Source organism: Azolla caroliniana, unplaced genomic scaffold (genome assembly GCF_043228905.1).
Source record: "Azolla caroliniana isolate FFs.n. ecotype wild unplaced genomic scaffold, voAzoCaro1.0.p SCAF_1, whole genome shotgun sequence".
Taxonomy (NCBI): Eukaryota; Viridiplantae; Streptophyta; class Polypodiopsida; order Salviniales; family Salviniaceae; genus Azolla; species Azolla caroliniana.
The window spans coordinates 33,863,499-33,884,506 of NW_028230436.1; the positions used below are offsets into that span (position 1 = coordinate 33,863,499).

At 37.7% G+C, this 21,008-nt stretch overlaps 3 protein-coding genes across 3 annotated transcripts; all 3 read right to left on the reverse strand.

Annotated features, from left to right (window-relative positions):
- Window positions 1–502: 502 nt before the first annotated feature.
- On the reverse strand, window positions 503–8,043 carry LOC147869977 (protein ALWAYS EARLY 3-like). The gene is made up of 17 exons (XM_087335471.1): window positions 7,684–8,043; window positions 6,402–6,500; window positions 6,113–6,175; window positions 5,480–5,557; window positions 5,191–5,395; window positions 4,463–5,107; window positions 4,282–4,365; window positions 3,834–4,081; window positions 3,704–3,745; window positions 3,314–3,598; window positions 3,007–3,185; window positions 2,651–2,927; window positions 2,328–2,576; window positions 2,061–2,228; window positions 1,803–1,943; window positions 1,110–1,535; window positions 503–1,020 (listed from the first exon to the last, which is right to left on the reverse strand). The coding sequence occupies exons 1-17, from the start codon at window positions 7,786–7,788 to the stop codon at window positions 823–825; spliced, it is 3,492 nt and encodes a 1,163-aa protein (XP_087191597.1). The 5' UTR covers window positions 7,789–8,043; the 3' UTR covers window positions 503–822.
- Window positions 8,044–11,024: 2,981 nt separating this feature from the next.
- Window positions 11,025–13,697, reverse strand: TRM10 (tRNA (guanine(9)-N1)-methyltransferase-like protein). The gene is made up of 3 exons (XM_087335506.1): window positions 12,967–13,697; window positions 11,754–12,113; window positions 11,025–11,340 (listed from the first exon to the last, which is right to left on the reverse strand). The coding sequence occupies exons 1-3, from the start codon at window positions 13,588–13,590 to the stop codon at window positions 11,170–11,172; spliced, it is 1,155 nt and encodes a 384-aa protein (XP_087191632.1). The 5' UTR covers window positions 13,591–13,697; the 3' UTR covers window positions 11,025–11,169.
- Window positions 13,698–14,739: 1,042 nt separating this feature from the next.
- Window positions 14,740–20,692, reverse strand: LOC147869979 (uncharacterized). Its single transcript, XM_087335519.1, has 14 exons — window positions 20,357–20,692; window positions 19,259–19,387; window positions 18,847–18,936; window positions 18,598–18,708; window positions 18,366–18,452; window positions 17,987–18,105; window positions 17,786–17,887; window positions 17,458–17,574; window positions 17,299–17,364; window positions 16,258–16,324; window positions 16,046–16,099; window positions 15,811–15,897; window positions 15,607–15,636; window positions 14,740–15,447 (listed from the first exon to the last, which is right to left on the reverse strand). The coding sequence occupies exons 1-14, from the start codon at window positions 20,420–20,422 to the stop codon at window positions 15,352–15,354; spliced, it is 1,221 nt and encodes a 406-aa protein (XP_087191645.1). The 5' UTR covers window positions 20,423–20,692; the 3' UTR covers window positions 14,740–15,351.
- Between the last annotated feature and the right edge of the window lie 316 nt (window positions 20,693–21,008).

Genomic DNA, 21,008 nt, shown 5'->3' on the forward strand with positions numbered 1-21,008 from the left:
ATGTCCATGGAAGACTGATTGTGATCTGTGAGAGGGAGCCTAGACCTGGGTGCGGATGGAACTTGAGACCTGGGTTCTCTCAAATTAGCAAACCACCCAAGCCCAAAGAGCAAGAGAGAGAGAGAGAGAGAGAGAAACAATCTTTGTACAAGCAAAATGAATAAAGAAGATAAGACTGATTGTTTTGATTCAATGAATCATGAAAAGGTATTTGTTCTCGATGCTTACACTTGGGTAAACTAAATAAGTACATTTACTATCGAGAAATAGCTTCAATTAATAAAATTACATTAGATTGAAAATGGCTATACATTTCAAAGCAGAATCTTGTGAATTTGGAAATCATTCAAACTTGCTGCTTCTCACTGAAATACTTTTAAAAAACATTTATACTATTCTGTAAGAGTGTCAATTTCTTGCCATCTTGCTTTCACTTATTCATACATCTCATCAACTGAGAACAATTTTTGTACTGTCAGTACCTCTCTTCATTACAAGAATACACCTCAAAATACTTTCTGAAATTGGTATTATCTTCCATACACAGGAAAGGGGTCTAAATACAGGATGGGTTGACCAGGTTCTAAGGAGTTGCAATATCCATCACAAGCCTTCCTCTATATAAAATTGCTGGGACTTACAGAAATTCTTATGCACATTCCATCTTATTGGATGGTTGATGTAGTGATAACAATGACTTTTGACATGCAAAGGCAGGCAGAATGCTAATGGATACATAAAACAAGCTGTCCATACAAATGGCACTTATTGAAAATAGAATGATTTAGTACAAATGGTAATGATTGGTATGGGAAAAGAATCTCATTGTAGTAGAGGAAAATCAACAGGCAGGGATTGTGTTGGAATGAGGGCAATGATTTGGCTCTTGAGATGGTTTGCATACTGTTGTATCTCGGAATAGATTGGATAGTTTTGTGAACAACGAGGTTGCATGCTTGCAAGAATCAAATCAAAAGCCATGGCAATCTCTGCTGGTGGAAACTGACGTTCAGTGAAAGCCTGAACATGAACAATGATAATGACATCAAAATGGAGACAACCTTTTGAATCAACAACTTTCGAGAAGTAGAAGAATCTTTCTTTTTTACCTGCACCATTAGTAGAGTAGCAACACAATTTGACATGAGATCTGAAAGGAAAACTGAGTCATTTTCTTTCCCAGTGCCCAAAGGTGGTGAGGTATCATCAGCTTTGCCATCAGCATAAGATGATGATGATAAATTGGTCTTTGGCAGCTGATTAAGTGCCATACCAATCTTGGACAAAACATCTTCTCCTGGCTTGATAGAAAACATAGTGTCCATGGCAGTGTTAACCATTAAATTGGCTTGTTCTTTCGCATTCAACATTACTTCTTTCACAAGAGGAGAGAGTTCCAGTGATAAGCTGTTAGTTTCTAGACCACCTGGATCCATCCCCTCCACGGTTTTCTGCAAAGAAGAACACTGCCATGGTGGTATGCAGTTGTCCTGATACTTATTCCGCTGCCTCATATGCAGAAGGGCGCCACAAACCTGACCAGGAGATTATACAAAAGTGCCATGCAAAACATGTTAGTCTTATGGGAATGTGCAAAGAGCCGGCTAGCCATTCATGGTGAATGAAAAGTATAAAGACGTATGGCAAAAAATGCCACTCTATTAGAAAAACATGTATTGTTATATGAGTGAGATATAAGCAGATATAGGGATAGGTTCATATTTTGTGGAGAAATAAGGTTAGGATTAGCCCAACAAATAGATGGGTATACTGCAGGCAAGCAGCAGAGAAAAATATAAAACCTGTTTGTTTACTTCTTTCAGTTGTAGAAGCAAAGTAGCATAATGCTTCTTAAATATGTCAGATCTGCTGAGATTATCTCTGTGTCTTTGGTTTGAATCAGCATCATCATTCATATTCCGCAATTCCAGAAGTATGGCTTCCTAACATTCATCATCACAGGGTATAAAGATTTTACATATCGGGCTGGCTAAGGTTGAACATATCTTTAATGTAACAGTCATGTTGCAGTAAACAGTAATGTACTCATAATAAAAGACCTTCTTATCAAGGGCTCGAGTTAAATCTGCAAGGGCCCTGATATCGGCTTCTCTGGCTTGAACTTGTGCCAATGAACATGGTTGATGATACATTGCTTCTTGAGCAGCTGCCACAGCTTCATTTGCTGCTGCCTTTACTTGAATGACAGAATCAACTGTGTTTGCTGCCTGCTCCCCATGGGATATGTTATTGAAATATTTAAGAATAAATCATTATGTTTGGAGAAAATATCAAGATCAAAACATATCGATTTTCATATTTTATACCTGAGCTTGCTTGCAAAGTGCATTTAGAAAAGTGGTTGCAGAGTGTGATGCTGGAACTCCTTCAGGTTGATCAAGTCTGTTATTTACAGAGCTTGGTGCTGCAAGTGCAGCAGCACTTCCTGTTGCCCACAACTGGAGACCACACTCAGAATCCTTTATATTTCGATTTCCAACATCAGCTTGGATGCTCTTTTGAACTGATGTGTTTGATAGATTCTCCAAACCATTGATTGGCATACAATCAATATCCTGTTCACAAGGAGGCGCACACACATAAAAAACCTAGCTAAAACATACCGAAATTCTATCAAAAGAAGACATACAGCAACTAACTCTACACCCATTTCAGGGCGGTCAAATTGAACTCTGAATTTCTTCAAGTCAACTGTAAGAATGCTTCCTTTACAGAGTTCCTTTTCCTTTGGATGTCGTGCGATAACCCGCTGACCAACTACAAGGTTTCTTGGAAGGTCTGGGGGAACACTATCTCCAGTTCTAACATCTTGATAATGTTTTCGAACAGAATCTCTGTAATATTCAAGTTTTTCTCTTTCTTCCTGTAGGAATCTTTTTGACAAACGGCGTGGCTTTCCAAGAGACCTGTATCAAATCATATATTTTATATGATAATCTTGGCTAGATTTGTAACCTAGTAATAAAAGAAAAAAACTCAACATACCCCCGTATAACACCCCATTCAGCCCTGGTAAGCCTTGGCACATGACCAAGGCCCGCATGGTTAAGATACTCAACAAATTCATTTCGTACAAACCAAGGAAGGTCTATGGCACTGTAAAACCATTCATAAATACACCATTTCCGAACTTTCTCCGATGAGAGGCAGTGCATAAGCTTAATCTGTTGATACAGCAATAGGGAAGTAATGTCGTAGTTAAGATAAAATTAAAATTATGAACACAAAAGTGAGCAAACTTCTGCATGTTCTGGGAGTCTAATTAAATTAATACAAGGTTGGACGTGCATACATTATCACTGGAATTGTTCTCAGTTGCATGAAGAAAGTGGGGGATCATAGTTCTTGTTGATTCCTTAAGTTTTGTCTTCCGTCGGCTCCGCTTCTTTAGCGGAAGAAGCTTTACAATATTTGAATGCTCTGCTTCAGAACCCCCCATAATCACTTCTTGAGTTTCAGGTTCCTGATCTGTCTCCTTCTTGATAGGTCTTCCTGTGTACTTTGATTGAGTTTGAACTGGGAAAGTTCGTTTTGCTTTCATACGGGCCGCAGGTTCCTCAAAGTGCATAGTTGAAACCTGTTTAGTTGAAATAGACGACTAGATAATAAATTTGCCTGTAATTGCAAAAGTGTGCATTTACCCGCGCCTTGAGAAAAAAAGAATTTCAACCTTTATATTCACCTTATTATCGTGTTCTCCATTAACATCCAGAAACAGATCTCTCTACAAAACAAATACAATATATCTCAGCAATAGCTAAAATATGAAAATGTGCTCTCTTCCAAACGAAAACTAAAACAAGAGCTAGCACCTTGTCAGGCACCACTGTCTTTTTCTTTTTCTTCAATTCTGAAGCCGTATGGAATTCCATTTCGAAGTTGCTACCACTATCAATTTTCGAAAAGAAATCCTTTGATCTGCCTACTAAACCACCTTTTGCATTCACCATATTTGGCATCTCTTTGGATGGACCACAAAATGCTTCTAGATCCTCTCTTTCTGAGCACGTCACTGTCACTGATCGAGTATCCTTGTTCGTCTCCCAATTCTTCACTGCACCTGCAGTTTAGTTATAATCATTGGACGAGAACAAACAATGTACATAATGTGCAAAGAAATTGTGTTATGTGGGATAGGCTTAACAATTTAGATGTAAATTTTCAGAGATGACCCAAACAATATTAAACCTGACTGAATATAGTTTTCACGCACAAAACAAAACAAGCAAAAAATGCAGAGCAATTTGCCTAGCAAAAGACCTGAATCATTTCTTGGAGATGGAAGCAGGCCATTTAATGACAAATCTGCCAAGGTTGCCAATGCATCCAGTCCACTTCTTTCATCTGAAAAGGCAAGCCGAAATAAGGTTTACCTGGAACTTATACGACAAAAATATAGGATAATCATCCAACTTCAAAATAAACAAGCGACATCATCTACCTCCAGTAAACAATTGCCTACTCCGTTTCTTCGTCTTCTGCGAGGAGGGTGGCCTCTTCTTTTTTGATTGTCGTTCCCCTTTGACATCAGTTTTCTTCATTGTTTCTTCTTCTGTGCAGCTGCATTCTTCTTTTAAGTCATAAGATCTAAAGCTCTGAAGTTCTTGTACCTTTCCTTTCCGAGACTGAGTGTTTGGTGTTCTTCTCAGCCCGTCACTTGCTTCTCTGACATCCAGAACTCTTCTACGTGCACCCACTGTACTAATGATGGATTTGGTCACAACCCCATTCTCGGTATCCTTACTTTCTTCAGTTGCTCCATCCTCCCCATCTTCTATATTCGATCCCGTATGCCTAGTAGCAGAACTTTCTGACTCTGCAGTGACTATATGTTTAGTGTGTCCATTTTGAGTGCGAGTGGGTGAATTCCTCAATCGATCCGTCCGACTTACTGGTGTACGAGAGATCTGAGGAGAAACAGCCCTCTGTGAAGCAGAGGCTGCTAATGTCAATGCCACTTTCATTTCATCACATTCTCCATATGAGTCTTGGTCTGCATCATTGTCCATGGGTTTTTTATCCACGATCTGCATCATTGTCCATGGGACCCGAGGTGTCCTCTTCCCGACAGGTCTGGGACGATTAGCTGTAGACAATACCACAATCAAATTTATTTTTTCTACGCCAATGAGAATGAAGAGAAGGTAATCAAAGGAAACAAATATCTACCAGCAATAGTTCGTGGCTTCTTTGCAGGTGAAGGTACTGCATAGTTCAGCATTCCCACTGATACTTGTGGTGTGAGTTTGGAATTATTCCCAGGTTGTATTGCAGCTGATGTATTTCGCCGAGACCGTGATGAAATCTGATTAGATGGACCCGAACCTGCAATTTCTTTGCTGCTTTCATCATCATCATTGCTTTTGCTTTCCTCCTAAAATAAATTATAGGAACACTCATCATTCAGGTCCAAGATCTATACATACAGAAAAGAAACTTGGAGGAGCAAATAACTAACCAAGATGTTGTAATGATCAGTCATCATTGCTATCAGCCCTGCAGAAGATGCAGCCCCTTCAGGTAGCGATAAATAAGCCTTTAAATGAAACAATTTAAGAAATGTTATCAGTGGGAATTCAACTATTTTAAAACCATGATAAAAATAAAAAGTTATGATGCAAACAAAATTTCCAGGAGAAAGTTGTAAAAGACTCACACATACATTTACATTTAGAATTTGCATTAAAACAAATGCAAGAGAGTGGAGAAAAAGAGAACACTGCATATGCATGTATGCTGTTCCCAAACAAAAGTCCTAACTCATCTCTAGCCAACCACAAAAGTTGGAACTTACTTCAGAATGTTGCTTATTTCGATAAAATGCCCCTAATAGCACAAACCGAACTGTTGTGAGAGTTTATGATATCTATATGATGCTTTCATTTTATGTTTGCATCATTTAATATGCTGATGCTGCTAGAAACGTTTTCTATTTCCAACTAATCAGAAGTAAAAAAATTTGAAAGTTACTGCACTATTTTCTCTGATAATGGCTATTATCAGAATAACCAAGTAACAGAATAAACGACATGACAATGTTCATGTTACTTATTTATTTCCCACAATACGCATGAGTGAAAAAGATAATTACCTTATTCATTTTGTAAAGGACTTCGATCATTTCAACAGTTCGATTTTGAAAAGAACCGGCCACCTGCATTAGTTTCCATCACATCAATAAAATATTTACATGCTGTGGAAGCCCACAAATATTAACTACAATGTCAACACTTCTGGCAAATTCATCCACAGTTCTACTTTAACTAAAAAACACAGATTATTTGCAAAGCTTGCAAGGAGTGGTTAAACTCCTCGTCGAGAATTAGATGTCATCAATTCACAAATCTGCAACAGTTCCTCAAGCTTAATTACATATATACCTTTTTCCAGTCTCTTCCGTGGCGACGATAAGATTGATAGAAGTGTTTGAGGTCTTCCTCTGACCACGGAGGGCCCAGTAGGTCTGAAATTTTTCTTTTCTGCCAAAAATAAAGCCAAGACATTAAATAGAATGGAAGTCAATAGATCATCTTCGAAACAAACAGCACATCCCACCAGAAAAAATAATAAAACATTTGCTAATGACAACAAATTTCAAGTTTCCTAGCATTGTCAATGAAACTAACTATTACTGCTCATTGCTAAGCAAATAAAAAGCTTAATCTGCCCAATCTTTTAGCATTTCACATTCAATTCCCACTGCTTCTCTCACTTTGTGGTGTTTCCAACCATTCCTCTTAAAGCATTTTACAAAATAACCTATCACTCATGGCAAAACTGACATGAAGCTTTCCACACATGAAATCAATGGCTTGAACAGGGTTTGAATTAGGGTGTTTTGTTCACATGGCCAGAAATACTATCAGTTTCAGTATTTCTGTCAATCTCCCTGGCTTGTTTAGGTCATAATTCTGTTTGCATGGGAACATCTTGGCATATTTTAAACCCATAGATCCTAATTCAAACCCTTTGTTTCTAACATATCAAATATGTGAATTTTAGCATATCACAAAGATGTAGAACTTGACAAATTAAAAGAAGTATCAGTTGAACCCATGAAAGGTGAAAATTTAGCAGATCAACTAACATACATACGAATGATGTATGTCAGCGCCCTCTCTCTGATTAAATTGTATCTCAAAATGTGTATAATTTAACATGCCAAAGGATACATCATTAGCAGATCAAGATATGAGTAATTTAACACATCAAAGATGACAGTATATGAAATCTTTCTCATGATGTGCACTGTCAATTGCAACGTTAGCTGGTAAATTTCTGAACATCAAGAGTCACAATAAACTCCATGCATACCATGAAAATGCAAGGTTTTGATACGTTATACACTCAGGTTCAAAACTCACTATATGCAATACTCTACTTGAAGCCATTGGGTTTGAATGCATGAACTTCTGGTCTCTTCCGGACAGCCTTACAAACTGCTCATTCACTCTCTCTCTCTCTCTCTCACACACACACACACACACACTCACTCAGCTTCATGGTTTACAAAATTGCATCAAATTCCTAAAATTAAGAAAACCCAAGTTTGATCCTCACCACTGGCACATAGATTGCATTGGTCTCCAGTGGATATTAATCATATATCTTCGGTCTATGTATTTATCTATCTCTTTCACTAAACAAAATTACGATACTGACCTTTTGTTTACTCTTCTCTGGCCACTCTTCATCACGATCCTCGCTGAATTCTTCTTTGCTTTTGCCATATCGTCGGCTACTTGTCCTTGGCCTTCTCGAATACATTCTTCTTCTCTACACGGTCATAATTCAACAATCTACTGCAGAATTCAAAGTCAAAGTTTTCAATCCTTAAGAAGAGGACACCGAGGGATGCTTGTCTCTCCTTACCCACAATCTCGAACCAGATATCAGTTGCAAGTTCAGGATAGAGCGAAAGACAGAAATCTAAACCATAGTTTTTCTTTTCTCATTTTGCAAAAAATCAGATCTACAATGACTTAATAGGAAGATAGAGTTTGTTTCCTTTTTGGTGGGGGGGGGATGGGAGAGTTTGGGTGGGCAAATGAAGAGGATATCAAAATTAGGTTGTTGGGCAGAGAAGCTATAAAGAGAATTATATATTTTTGGAGGTGCAAATTGAAGTTGATCGGATATGCAAAATTAAGGTTTTTGCAGATACAAATTAGGGCTTCCGAATCAGAAGAGTTATAATTACAGCAGAAACAGAGGAAAGCATATCAAATTCGGCTTTGGGCAGGGAGCTATGGCATCAGAGAATGTAGAAAGAAGGTTAAGGTTTAGCAGCGAAATGTATGGAAGGATACTTAGGGGAGACACAGGCAGCGCATCTGGAAAAACAGAATTGAGGGAAGAAGGTGGGAATAAAAGGGAAGGAATTTGAGGGGTTTAGAAGAGATGCAATGGTAGGGTGTCGCAGAGACGCGAATTAGGGTTTAGTGGAGAAGGGGAGAAAACAGAATAAAAGGAGAAGAAGAAGAAGAAGAAGAAGAAGAAGGAAGTGAGGAAGGAAGAAGAAGAAGAAGAAAACGATGAGAAAATTCGTATTCAAAGCATCCACGTCAGGCTGGATCGGGCCACGTAGGATGTCCACGTGGAGGGGAACTTCCACGTGGCCCGGCCAGCTCATCCTTTTTGAAATTGCCACGTCATCTCTGTGCTCTCTCACACTCTTCTCTGCTGTGTTATTATTATAATTTATAATAATTCAAAGCTTTTTGAAATTCGGGGAGCGATGCCCTTTCTGCCCCTTCCAATTACATATTTCTAATTTTCATGTTTTTTTATCTGTCCGTCCGTCCCCTCGTGTTCACACTTGTCCGGACGCAAACCATTTCTCCATTCCTTCAAATGTATTTCTCCGGACGAAGGTTTCAGGAGTTTTCCCGACAATATGCATGCCCTCGTGAGCTCTTTCGGCACAACACTTTCGGCGGTCGAATGCTACATGCCACTTTCATACAATGGGTACACAGGAAGATCACACGAAATCCAGTGCCACGACCATAATCTTGGTTTCGCATTCTTTGCGAATGCGCTACGAGCTTTGGTCCAAGCCCTCTTCGAGACCCAAATTACTTTAACACACGGACGTATAAACGATGACCGATAATAGCTCTCTGAGCTTGCAATTTATTAGTCCTTTGCAAGAAGTAGCGGCACACATGATCCACACGTGCGTAATTGTGTATATGTGTATGTGCGGGCGACCTTGCTTTTCCTTAGGAAGCAAGTGAAGGGTACGTACGCACGACACACAATGGTCGAGAGTTCTGCGGGATATCGGGTTCGTGTTCACACCCGCTTCACTACAATCAATGGTTTCTCAATGACACGAGGCTAGCAACCCATTGGCAGGTCACGAGTAACAATTGGCAACGGTTTGATTGGGTTTGAGAGGGTCAAAACTGAGCCGTTAAAATTTTTTGAAACTTGAACCGAACCAAACCACGAAACTGTTAAACCGAACCGTCAAATTTTTTCAAACCATTAAACCGTTAAAACCACAGTTTCGGTTTCCACCTTAGGTAAATAAAATAAAATATATTTTTAAAATTTAAAGATGTTCCTAAAATGTGAGAATAAGGTCTAAAAATGAAAATATTGTTTAAAAACAATTTTTACTTTTTTTTGTAAACATTAAAAAAAAAACCATTAAACTGTTTAAACCACGGTTTCTAACTGTTGAAACCAAACCGAACTGATTAAACTGTTAAGCTGCGGTTGTGTGGTTCCGTTTGGTTCAAACCGAACCGTTGCCAATTGTTAGTCACAAGTTCGAATCCCACTTGTTCAGACACTCATTTTTTTGTTTTCCTTATCTAAGATCTTCATTGCTTCTCTCTTTGCCCCCACGTCATAAGCTCCCATGGAAGGTCCTCGCTGCCTCCAACACCACGCTCAAAATCTTGGCATTCCACTAATGACCCATTCCACTAATAATACAAGACCATTGTTGTTTGTAAGTAGAAAGGAACCATCTCACCATCTCTCCCTAAATGCCGGCATTTCCACGGATGATCCATTTGTTTTAATGCCGTTGTTGACAAGGTGGGCTTTTTCCATGGATTTGAGAGTCACTTGCCTTAATGCACTTCTCTTTCAGAAAAGAACCGGTTTTGTTTCAAAACAATTCAGATCAGCAATGTCCTAGTCTTCTTAATGGCAATCATACACACATTGATTTATCCCTCTAATTCGTCATTGGTGAAGTGCCGTTACTTTTCACAAAGGCATGGGGGGTGAATGTTTGAAACAGACCAATTTTGAAGGATTATTAAGCACATTATGATCCTTTAGGCGTTTAATTAGAATGGTCAATGAAAAATAACTGCAAACTAGCAATGTTTCGTAACATTATAAATTATTCCATGACTTAACGGTCTCCTTTCAAGCTTTCAAGCATCCACTATGAATCAATCATTGTTTTGATTCTTTGTTGTTTTACAACAATTTTCTAAGATGTTAATAGGGCACTGTGTCTTCATTGATCAGAAAGGAAGAACTAAATGTCTAGGAATCAATGTTTGGGAAAAAGTCCTTGAGTAATTGATCGAGATATGTTTTTCACGCATGTGATGACCAGGAATCATAAGACAAGGGCCATACAACAGTGTAATGGTTCAACCCTCTTAAATGTTCATCATGTATCCAACAATATACCTTAAATGTGGAAACGTGATGTTAATTTTCATTTAACAAGTGATGGTTTAATCAAGTATGTGCAATAATAAAGCCACTAAATGCAAAGCATAATACTGGCAGATGAGGAGATACTAATTAAATCATAGCCTAAAATGATTAAAAGAGTGGATTGGAGAGCTTAGTGATACTTGTAAATCGCTAAGCACAAATAATGACACTAATACTGAGGATTCATTTCCCATGTATGTATCACATTCATTTTCCACAAGCAAAAATCTGACGGATTGCAGTAACATTATGGAAGGAATTTCATTCCATGTCACATTTTTCCCCAATTTGATTTCGTAAGACAGGAATGGAAAAAGCACCCACAATGATTGCCATTAATACATAGCTCAAGAAATGCAAACACAAGCTTAATGCTTAGTTGAAAATTTGCTCAAAGAATGAGAACATAGGGTTTGTGTGTTATTAATTGATCATTAGACTTCAACCTTTTTCTTAAGAGCCGTCATCAAGATGGCGAGTTTTTGTTACAGGCTCCTCTACATCACTGTCCCCATCTTCATTCAATCTTTTCCTCAATGGAATTATTTGCCGTAAAGCCATATCCCAATTCTTTAGTTCAAGGTAACGTAAAAATATTTCTACTACTTGATTGACGGTCAAAACCTAATTCAAAAACAAAACGGAGAATTAGAAATAAATAAACAATTCACAGCTATACATACTTCTTGAAGTAAACACATGAAAACCATTATAAATCATCAAATCAATCAAGCAATGTGTAGTAAAACAATCTAATATAATAAAATACATGCATCAAACGACCATCAGTTCTATCACCAGTGACCATGTTTAAGCTTTCATACATAAATGATGTACTCATTTGCATTTACTATAAATAGTCATACACAAATATTTGAGCACTTCATTCAAATTAGAAAGAGTGGGGGGTAGGACTAATATCTCACAAAATACGATCCTTTTGGCACACAAAAACAACCTCCTAGGATCATTTATTTAGTTACAGTTCCACATCAAGCATAGCTATGAGAAACTAAAGATCCTTTGTGTGCACATACCATCGATCCTGTCAACTTCATATGCTCAGAAATGGGAAGCTTTGCTGTAGCAATCCCTTGACTTTTCGCCTTCTCAAGTGTCAGACCTTTCCACCGGTTACGATCCACTAGACCCCCAATGATGTAGATCTTTGATTCCTCGAGTTGGTCAATTAGGCATTCCGAGTCAGCAGTAAGGTAGACCAAGTCTTGTTTGCGCTCTCGGAATGCTTCCAAGTATGATACCTCGTGTTTGTGGATCAACCAATTACCGAATCCAGACACCTTGTTGAGGTGTCCGAGTATTTCGCCTGTGCACCCCGTGAGCGACAAGCTTGTGGGAACAGAGGCTTTCCCATTCGCTGCATACGAATACATTATCTGCAAGAAAAAATAATAGAAATGTCATACAGACGTTTATAATTGAAGGAAAATGAAGGGAATTAGGGTTAGAAATTTGAAAGTTCATCTTTGAAACCTATAACAAAAACGAGGGATGCTGAAGTAGACGTATTGGGTTTAACCACATACATTCATTATGCAACTAGTCAAATCCTTTTTTAGGGTTTAACCACATACATTTCCCTCATATATGTAGCAAGAAAAAACAGGGTTTCGAGCCCTCACATATACCTGTCCCTAGGTTTTAGGGACTAGAATTTAGTATTTATGGTTTAGGCCCTACTGTTTGGTTAGTGGAGTTTAGACACATATATATCTTACGCAAAGCCTAGCCAATGATCACAGCTATAAACATGTGGAACAAAGAAGAACCAGTATTAGAGTTTAGGATTTTTGACGCCTAATCTATTGCACGGTGCTAGTGACTTCATTGGACTTCATAAAACCCTAGCCATAGATAGACCCTAACATCGGGTCCTAAACTATAAATCCTCAATAGCAAGCCCACTGTATAATTGCGTAAAGCCATACACGTGTTAGATATTTAAAAGGACAAAGAGAGCATAGCAGGGTTTTCCTGACACTTACAAAAATCCTGTTTTAGAGTTTTTCGGATGCGTACCAATGCAGGCTTTGGGGTTTCCATGATACATTTACAAATTTAAGGGTGGGGGGTTTAGACACTCGAATTGGCAGCTGATCAGCTTCACAAGCAAGCTGCAGGTCTTTTCAATCTCTAATACTTAATTTGCCCAAGATCATTGGTGTTGGTTCACATTTTATGGCATCACAGAAATTGATTGTAACCCTAAACCCTAAACCCTAAACTTACTTGTTGCACAAGGCTTGCAAGTTCGCTGGGCTTCATGCGGTCAGCAAATTCAAGATCAATCACAAGGTTCTGACCACTCTCCATAGCTTGCTTCATCTTGTTCTTCCGATCATTAGACCTCTCTTTCCTTGCGACTTTGTTCTCAGTTTTCTCCTTCAATACCAGTTCTTGCTCCTCTGTAGACATGGCAGAGAGCTTCTCTTCCCACTCCTTCTTCCTCCTTTCTTTCTCTTCAAGCCTCTGGGTCTTCTCAAAAGCTTTCCTTTCTGCTTTCTTAGCTTGATATCTCTCCATTTTAAGCAATTTCTTCTGTGCATTTTTAGAAAGGGTAGGGGGTACGCATACCTCGGTCTGCTTCTCCTCTGAAAGAGCCATGTCTCGGGCTGGATTCTCATCATTGCAGGAAATGAGTTCTTCTGCCTTCTTCATATAATCAGTGCACTGGGGGGGATCTTCCGATCTGCTCTGTTCTTCTCTGGAGAGGATGTCTGTCTGATTCTCCACCGAAGAGGACATGTCAAGGGTTGGGTTGTGGTCTTTGCAGGAAATGGATTCTTCTGGGTTCGTCTTCAGATTAGCAGTGAATTGGTTGGGGGTGTCTTTGGGAATGCTCTGCTCCTCCATGGAGGAAGATGAAGGGAAAGAGGAGTGGTGTCTCAGCAGGAGGGGAGGGCCATATCTTCTGGTTTTGGGTTGTAGCCAAAACCTAGTGAGGAGGAAGGAGGTTAAGGGTTTTGCCCAAATTAGCCACTTCATGCAAAAATGTAATGTGCTTTTCAAATTTCTCTTCTTCTTTTATCATGCCATGTAGGTTTAGGGGGGGGGTGGTTTTAGGGGCCTTTTCGGGAAGACATGTCCGGTCTACTATAGGCATGGGCTCTCCTCGAGGGTTTAGATTTCGGGTTCAGAATAAACTTTCCATGATAGCTACGAGTTCATGGTTTTTGAATCTATTAGTTAGTTTGGGGCTGGCTACATTAGAGTCTAGAGCCACGCAAAAGACCCTGTTAGATTTTTAAAGCCACCTAGGTGTAAGTTTAGGGTTATGACAACAATTGCTAGATACATACTTTCAATTATAGATAGATAAGGTTTAAGGCTTTATGTTTAGGTCAAAAAATAAACTTATTGTACTAACTAGGGTTTAGGTTTACGGGGAGAGTTAGATTTAGAAGGAGAGTTGTTATGTTGTCTATCTAGGGTTTAGGCTTACCATTGAGATGAGATTTGTCATGCTCATCAAGTTTTTTAGGATTTTGACACTATCTAGGTGATCCCATATAGAGGGATGGATGTACTTTTGTATGAAAAAGAAGTAATGTTATGATGAGGGTTTGAGTAGATATGGAATTTACCTCAAAAACATACGAGAAGGGGACGACAATGACAAGAATCATGAAGACAACATATCTCAAGTTGCATGCCAAAATATAAAGTCGCATGGTGATCCTCCCTTAGAGAGAGAGTTATTCATGGATTGAAATAGCATATTTTAGTTGTTTATTATATATAATGCTCTAAATGAATTCCAAAATCACACATATGTCTTAGCTAGCTTTTCTTTACATATATCCATATCCATGTAGCAAAACAAAATTCATCAAAGAACGCCCCTATACATTCTAATTGACTCAACACATACTATGTAAACATTGATATGATAGCATTGGGATTTTAGGTAGCATCAAATAACGCCTTATCAGATGTACAACCTCAAAACAAATCATTGTTTTGGGGAACAATGTAATTTTCTTTTCGCCATGAATCCATGAGTGGCTTCTAATTCATTGTTTATTGTATCATCTTTGTTCATGGCAACAAATACTATTAGATTTTTCTTGGCACATGGTAAGAAACATTTTTTGTACATCTTGATTCATATTGAAACCCTACGTTGAATGGAACGGTTTATGCTATACATAGATTAAGTTTTTGAATTATATTGCTAGACATATCCAGGCTGATCACATTGATAAAGAATTAATGAACCAATCATTCTACATAAATGTGATTGCAAAGTTCAGTACTTCATGGCATTGTCTTGATTTGAATGTCAAAAAGCAGTATTATTTCCCCCATGCCTAAAGAATTATCTGGAGTTCGAATTCGTCTATAAATCGTATATGGTAAGTAGTGTTGCCTCCAATGTTTTAACTTCATGGTTGATGTGTGCTGTATTGATTTCATGTCTTCTATTTTTCTACTGTGGAAGATGATGGCAAAGAGCAAGCTAGTTCAAAATTTTCATGTTGCATAATCTTTCTCTGTTGTCGCTCTGTAAATCATGAATCGTATCCCCTATCAATCTCATCCAAACAGTATGTTCAACGATAGAGGTTGGTCCAGCATTTGTCCTCTTTTGCAGCCGCATCATCCACATTATGTTCAATGATAGGGGTCCGTCCAGCATTTGTCCTCTTTTGCAGCCACAGCCCATCTTCTTTGAAAGATTTGAAGCTCCTTATTTGAGCGCCAACGAACCTGCCATGTGAAAAAAAGTATACGAATAGAAATCTTTTACACAAAAGGTAAGAGATGTTCACATCCTGCTAAAGCCCAACCAACTCTAGAGACAAAAATTGAAAGAAACCCCAATTTGGCAACATCTAACTTCAAGGGACAAATAAATGAAATACTTACTGCTCGTCGAGCTGTATTCTTTCCATCTTCCTACACACATCAAAATGGAAAAGAAAATAATGTCAAAATATGCATGCAAATTTCAGAAAATCTCATACAATGAGAATCATATATCATTCAATTTCAGATTTGTTTGCCTTCACAGTCATGATAACAAAATAGTTCAGCATTACAGCATTTAATGTACATAAAGATGTTGTTTACCTTCTCAGACTGCCCCCCTAAAGACGGTATGCCATAATGTACAACGTATTGGTCATTGATAACTCCAATTTTCTGACTCCGATCGCCCTTGAAAAAAAAAGAAAAAGTAAATAGATGGATGGCCTTTTTTGTAAATCCACATGATTATAATGGTGCATATTGGTATGGAGAATAAAATGTTTGATTTGGGATATTTAAAAAACTAAACGATATGTATATCACAATGAGGACACACCTGAGCACAATACCCTAGTTTCATGTCCATACCCCATGCATGTACAAGATCATTCTGCACAAACAAAAAAGCTGACCATCAATTGTCTTAAAGCAACGGTCTCAAGGACTATCAAAGATAATCAAAGAAAAAAAAGAAATCTTGTTCTTCCATGCATTGGTTCTTCTCATGATGATGATGATGATGATGGAAGGTGAGTAAAAACTCCTCACCTGGATCATGTACCACGCACAACGCCAAGCCGAAAGGCTAAATACAGGCACCATAACCTCCACCCATCTAGACATAGGAAAACACTTTGAATATTCACAAACCATAACCAAAATTGTCATGTCTTCACACTAAATATTGTCTTCACTGCCTAAAAATCACATACCGCATGTAAATACATAAGCATATACTCATATATAAATATATAAGCACATATACTTGTACCTAAATATGTACACATAGATTTGGATGCAAATACATAAGCATGCACTCATATGTAAATACTTAACCAATTATGTGTGTGTGTAAATATGTAAGAACATCCTTGAGTGTGTAAATACGTAAGGACATACGTATTTATACATTACTCGTGTGTAAATATGTATGTGCTATGTGAATATATACGCACATACGCAAGTGTAAATGCATAAGCACATACTTGTAAATACATAAGCACATTCTTGTGTGTATAGACGTAGGTAAATACATAAAGCACATACGTGTGTGTAAATACATACGACACACGCACATGAAAATACATAAGGACATGCTCATATCTAAGGCATAAACACATACTTGTATGCAAATAAGTACGTATGCACATACTTGTGTGCAAATGCACATGCCCATATATCAATCCCCAGGCATTATGCTTGCATGGAAATACATAAGCATGTACTCGTATGTAAATAGCTAAAACACACACACGTATATCAATCCCTATTCATTAGGCTTGCATGGAAATACATAAGCATGTACTCGTATGTAAATAGCTAAAACACACATACACGTATATCAATCCCTATTCATTATGCTTGCATGGAAATACATAAGCATGTACTCGTATGTAAATAGCTGAACATATGTACATGTATGTAAAATACCTAACCACACATTCTTGAATGCAAACAGATGAGCATAAACTCTAGATATAAAAAAGCATAGGAATGAAGCTTGATTTTATGTCTGCACAATTAGATGGCAAACATTTATTTTATAGCAAGATGAACAAAATCACAAAATCTTTTATGATCATCTCCTACCCAGTACATGGTGGCTGTGTGCTATTCTCAAAACAGAGGAAAGAGCCTCTTGATCTGTAAATTCTCCTGTTAAAAAGGTTAACATAGCCAAAACAACATGAGAATTGAATTTGCCAGAAATCTATGAGCTCTAACATTTAGAGCATGCCAACAACCAACCTATGGACTTTCCATCTCGGCCGACGACCTGTTATCTGATGATGAATTTCGGATAGCTTAGAATCTAAGCCCGGCTGAGAGATCTCCAAACCTTCTTCTTTAACGATACTCAGATATCTGGAATCACCAAACTTATTGTCTTATAACGGAGCACTCTGATTTTGAATCACACAATATAATATCTTGTAACGAATATACACTTTAACTCAAATCACACCATATTATGAGTAACTAATATATACTTTGATTGGAGTCAATCACAAACTATAAGCCTTAACCCAATACCACTTCCAACATGGACACAATGCAATTAGGAATATTGATATACCTGATTGGATCGAAATTATCGACACCGATATCTTCATCCCAAAGAAAAATGTATTTATAAGCAGCAACAATGTCTGGGTGCAAAAATCTTTTTGCAAACCACCTGATCAATCTTTCAAGTCATAAGTTGAAACAATGGAATAGAGGATATGGATACTTAATTTTCCATAAATTAACTAAATTAGCACAGAGGTATCCATACCATTTAGTTTGATTCACAGCTGCAACATGAATGACTCTACCATACCATGGGAACATTTTCCAGTCATCAACAATGCCATCATAGTGGAACAACATCACTGTAAAGTTTTCTGGAGGAAACTGAATTCACAGAAAAGTTTTATGCACAATGATATATTGAAAAAGCTTACATGAACATAGATAAATCAAGTTATTTTTGGTAAAAACACCAAATACCACTAACTGTTTGGGCATTTACCAGAATACCTTTTCGTAGTACTGGAGATATTCTCGTCATTTTTTAAAATATCAGGGGTATTCTGGTCAATTTCAACAGTGAGACACTATTCCAACAAGTTAGGAATGTTTTGGTGTTTTTTCCATTTAGCTTTATAGAAAACCTTCTCAATGATCTTATTGACTGAATCTTTCTGCTTAAACCCAGCTGGTATAGCCAGAAGACTCTGGGACCGCTGACTTTCTTGCTCCTGAAAGCAATATAAGAAATACCAATACATTATTCCAAAGACAAGGGCAATCATAAAAGACTCTTTGACATGTATAGTACCATGTGGCAATCATATATTTAAAGAAAGCAAAATCAATGAAAATATGCATTGCTCAGATGCAAACCTCTGCAATAGGATCTGCCCCTACAGATCGGAAATGAAGATCAGTTGTTTCTTGAACAATACCTTTTGGGATTGAACCAAATGCCTTTCCTCTCTGTTGATATCCACCTATCTGTAAAGTTAAGAAAACATAATAATGATTACAACACTATATATCAAATTGCAAGATTTTGTACATAGAATAGGCAATGTGTGTGTGTGACACACACACATACATATATATAAAGAGAGGGAATTAAAAAGTTATTACCTGACAAGGCTTATCGTCAACAATACGACCAAACCCTTTCCCAATGCTATTTACAGTTTTTTGATGTATTGTTGTCCATTGTTCTTTGCGCTGCACGTATGGAAAACACAATGTTGAAAAGATAATACAGTTTGCCAATAGTCTTAAATAAGGAAAAAGATTGGAGGTAAAAGGATAATGGGAAAAAGATTATGAAATTTCCTTGTGTTGCTTATTTCCCCAAATGCCCTGATGTTTCCGTTATTTCTCGCCATGACCCAGGTCAACCCCAGAAAGAGAAGTAATTGAGAACATATAATTGCTTGGAAGGAGGTTGTTCAAGGGCGTTTGGGGAAATAATGGAAATGCAGGGGCATTTTGGGAAATCAAAGAAAAGGGATGTGTATTTCTGGAATGTTTCCCAAGAATATACCTGAATCTGTAATTCAAGTAGGGCGACACTGCAAAATAAGGATATGAGCATGATAAAGCTACCAAAGGTCGTCAATCTTGACCATAGCTTAAACCATTGCCCAGTCTCTTCATATGCTTCTACATCTAGCTGCCAAGATCAATGGAAAACAAAAAATGATTGCTCTTTTCAAGGAAGACACATGCGCTATATGACCCTCTTAGAATTAAAAGATGTCAGTTTCATGCAAATACCACATGAATTTCAACAAAACCTATAGAGAGCAATTTCATTGTTTGAGCTCCAAATTTGCATCTTCAATCATCTCACGTGAGATTGAGACCAATTACATTATTGATTCATTCATTTATTCATTGTTTGAGCTCCACAGTGTAGCATTCGATGGTCCCACAATTGATTGAGATCAATTACATTATTTACTCATTCATCTATTGATTTTCATCAGTGAGTGCCAAGGTTGTACGTTCAATAGTTCCACAATGGATTGAGATTCCCCCATAGAAATATAATGAACAATAATGTGGATGAAATTAGAATTTGGTCTTTCCCATCATTTCCATTGGATTGAATACGATGGACTTAATGCTACCCGTGAATCAAGCTCCTCAATGGATGCATGAATTGCTAAAGACCGACATATAATTAACAAACTCTTGCTAAAATAAAAACATTGGTTGCTAGTCAAAAACCGAAATTATAAACATTCTAAAAGAATCCATGAATAGCCCACTGTAAAAATATTTATGATTTGCTTCCGTGGAAGTCTCCAAAAACGAACATATAATCATTTCAATTATAAAACCCCATGATTTACCACAGAGATATTCCCAAAAATACACGTAGCTTCACTGGTAAGACCTTGAAATGCGACAAAATGAATCCCCACTGAACTCCACAAAAAAGGATGTAGGGATAAAAAGGTCACAAATTTGCCAAAAATGGAGAAAGTACACCAAAGGAAAGAAAGCTAAACACACAGAAAAAAGGAGGTTGGTATGCACATATAGATTGGAATACGTATACATGTAGGTATGTAGGTATGTATGTATGCATGGAGAGAGGGACAATGAGAATGAGAAAGAGAAGAACAAAGCTTACCAGAACACTTGGATGAGGAGAACAAGGAGAAGAGAATCTGAAGGCACGAAAAAGGCGCGCAAACATGTTTTGATGGAGGAACAGAGTAGCCCAGGGAAGAAGAGGAAACAGAGGAGCATGAATTCAAAGAAATCTTGAAGAAGAAGAAGAAGAAGAAGAAGAAGAAGAAGAAGAGGAAGAGGAAGAGGAAGAGGTGGTAGCTTGAAGTTTGGGTTTCCTTTGCTTTCTGCTTTCTCTTTGTTTTCTTTGTTATATGAAGAAGAAGAAGAAGAAAGAGAGATGATGGATATGGCATGACGGAGGTGAAGAGCCATTTGCAAAATTGCTGCTTAGGAAACAAAACAGGACCCAAATAAAAAAAAGCAAATATGTATGTGAATAAAAACTTTAAAGTGAAGTAAAAAAAAAAAGGGCAAAAAAAGCTTCCTGGTTTTTCAAACCTTCATATAACTCCCTCTTTTCTGTGGACTCTCCATGCCATGCCACTTCTTGCTATACATACATACCTACCTACATACATACATACATACATACATACACATACATACATACCCACAAGGATTGCCTCTTCTTACTATATAAATATATATACATACATACATACACTTACATGCATGCATACCACATATTAGCATAGTATAGCATAGCATCC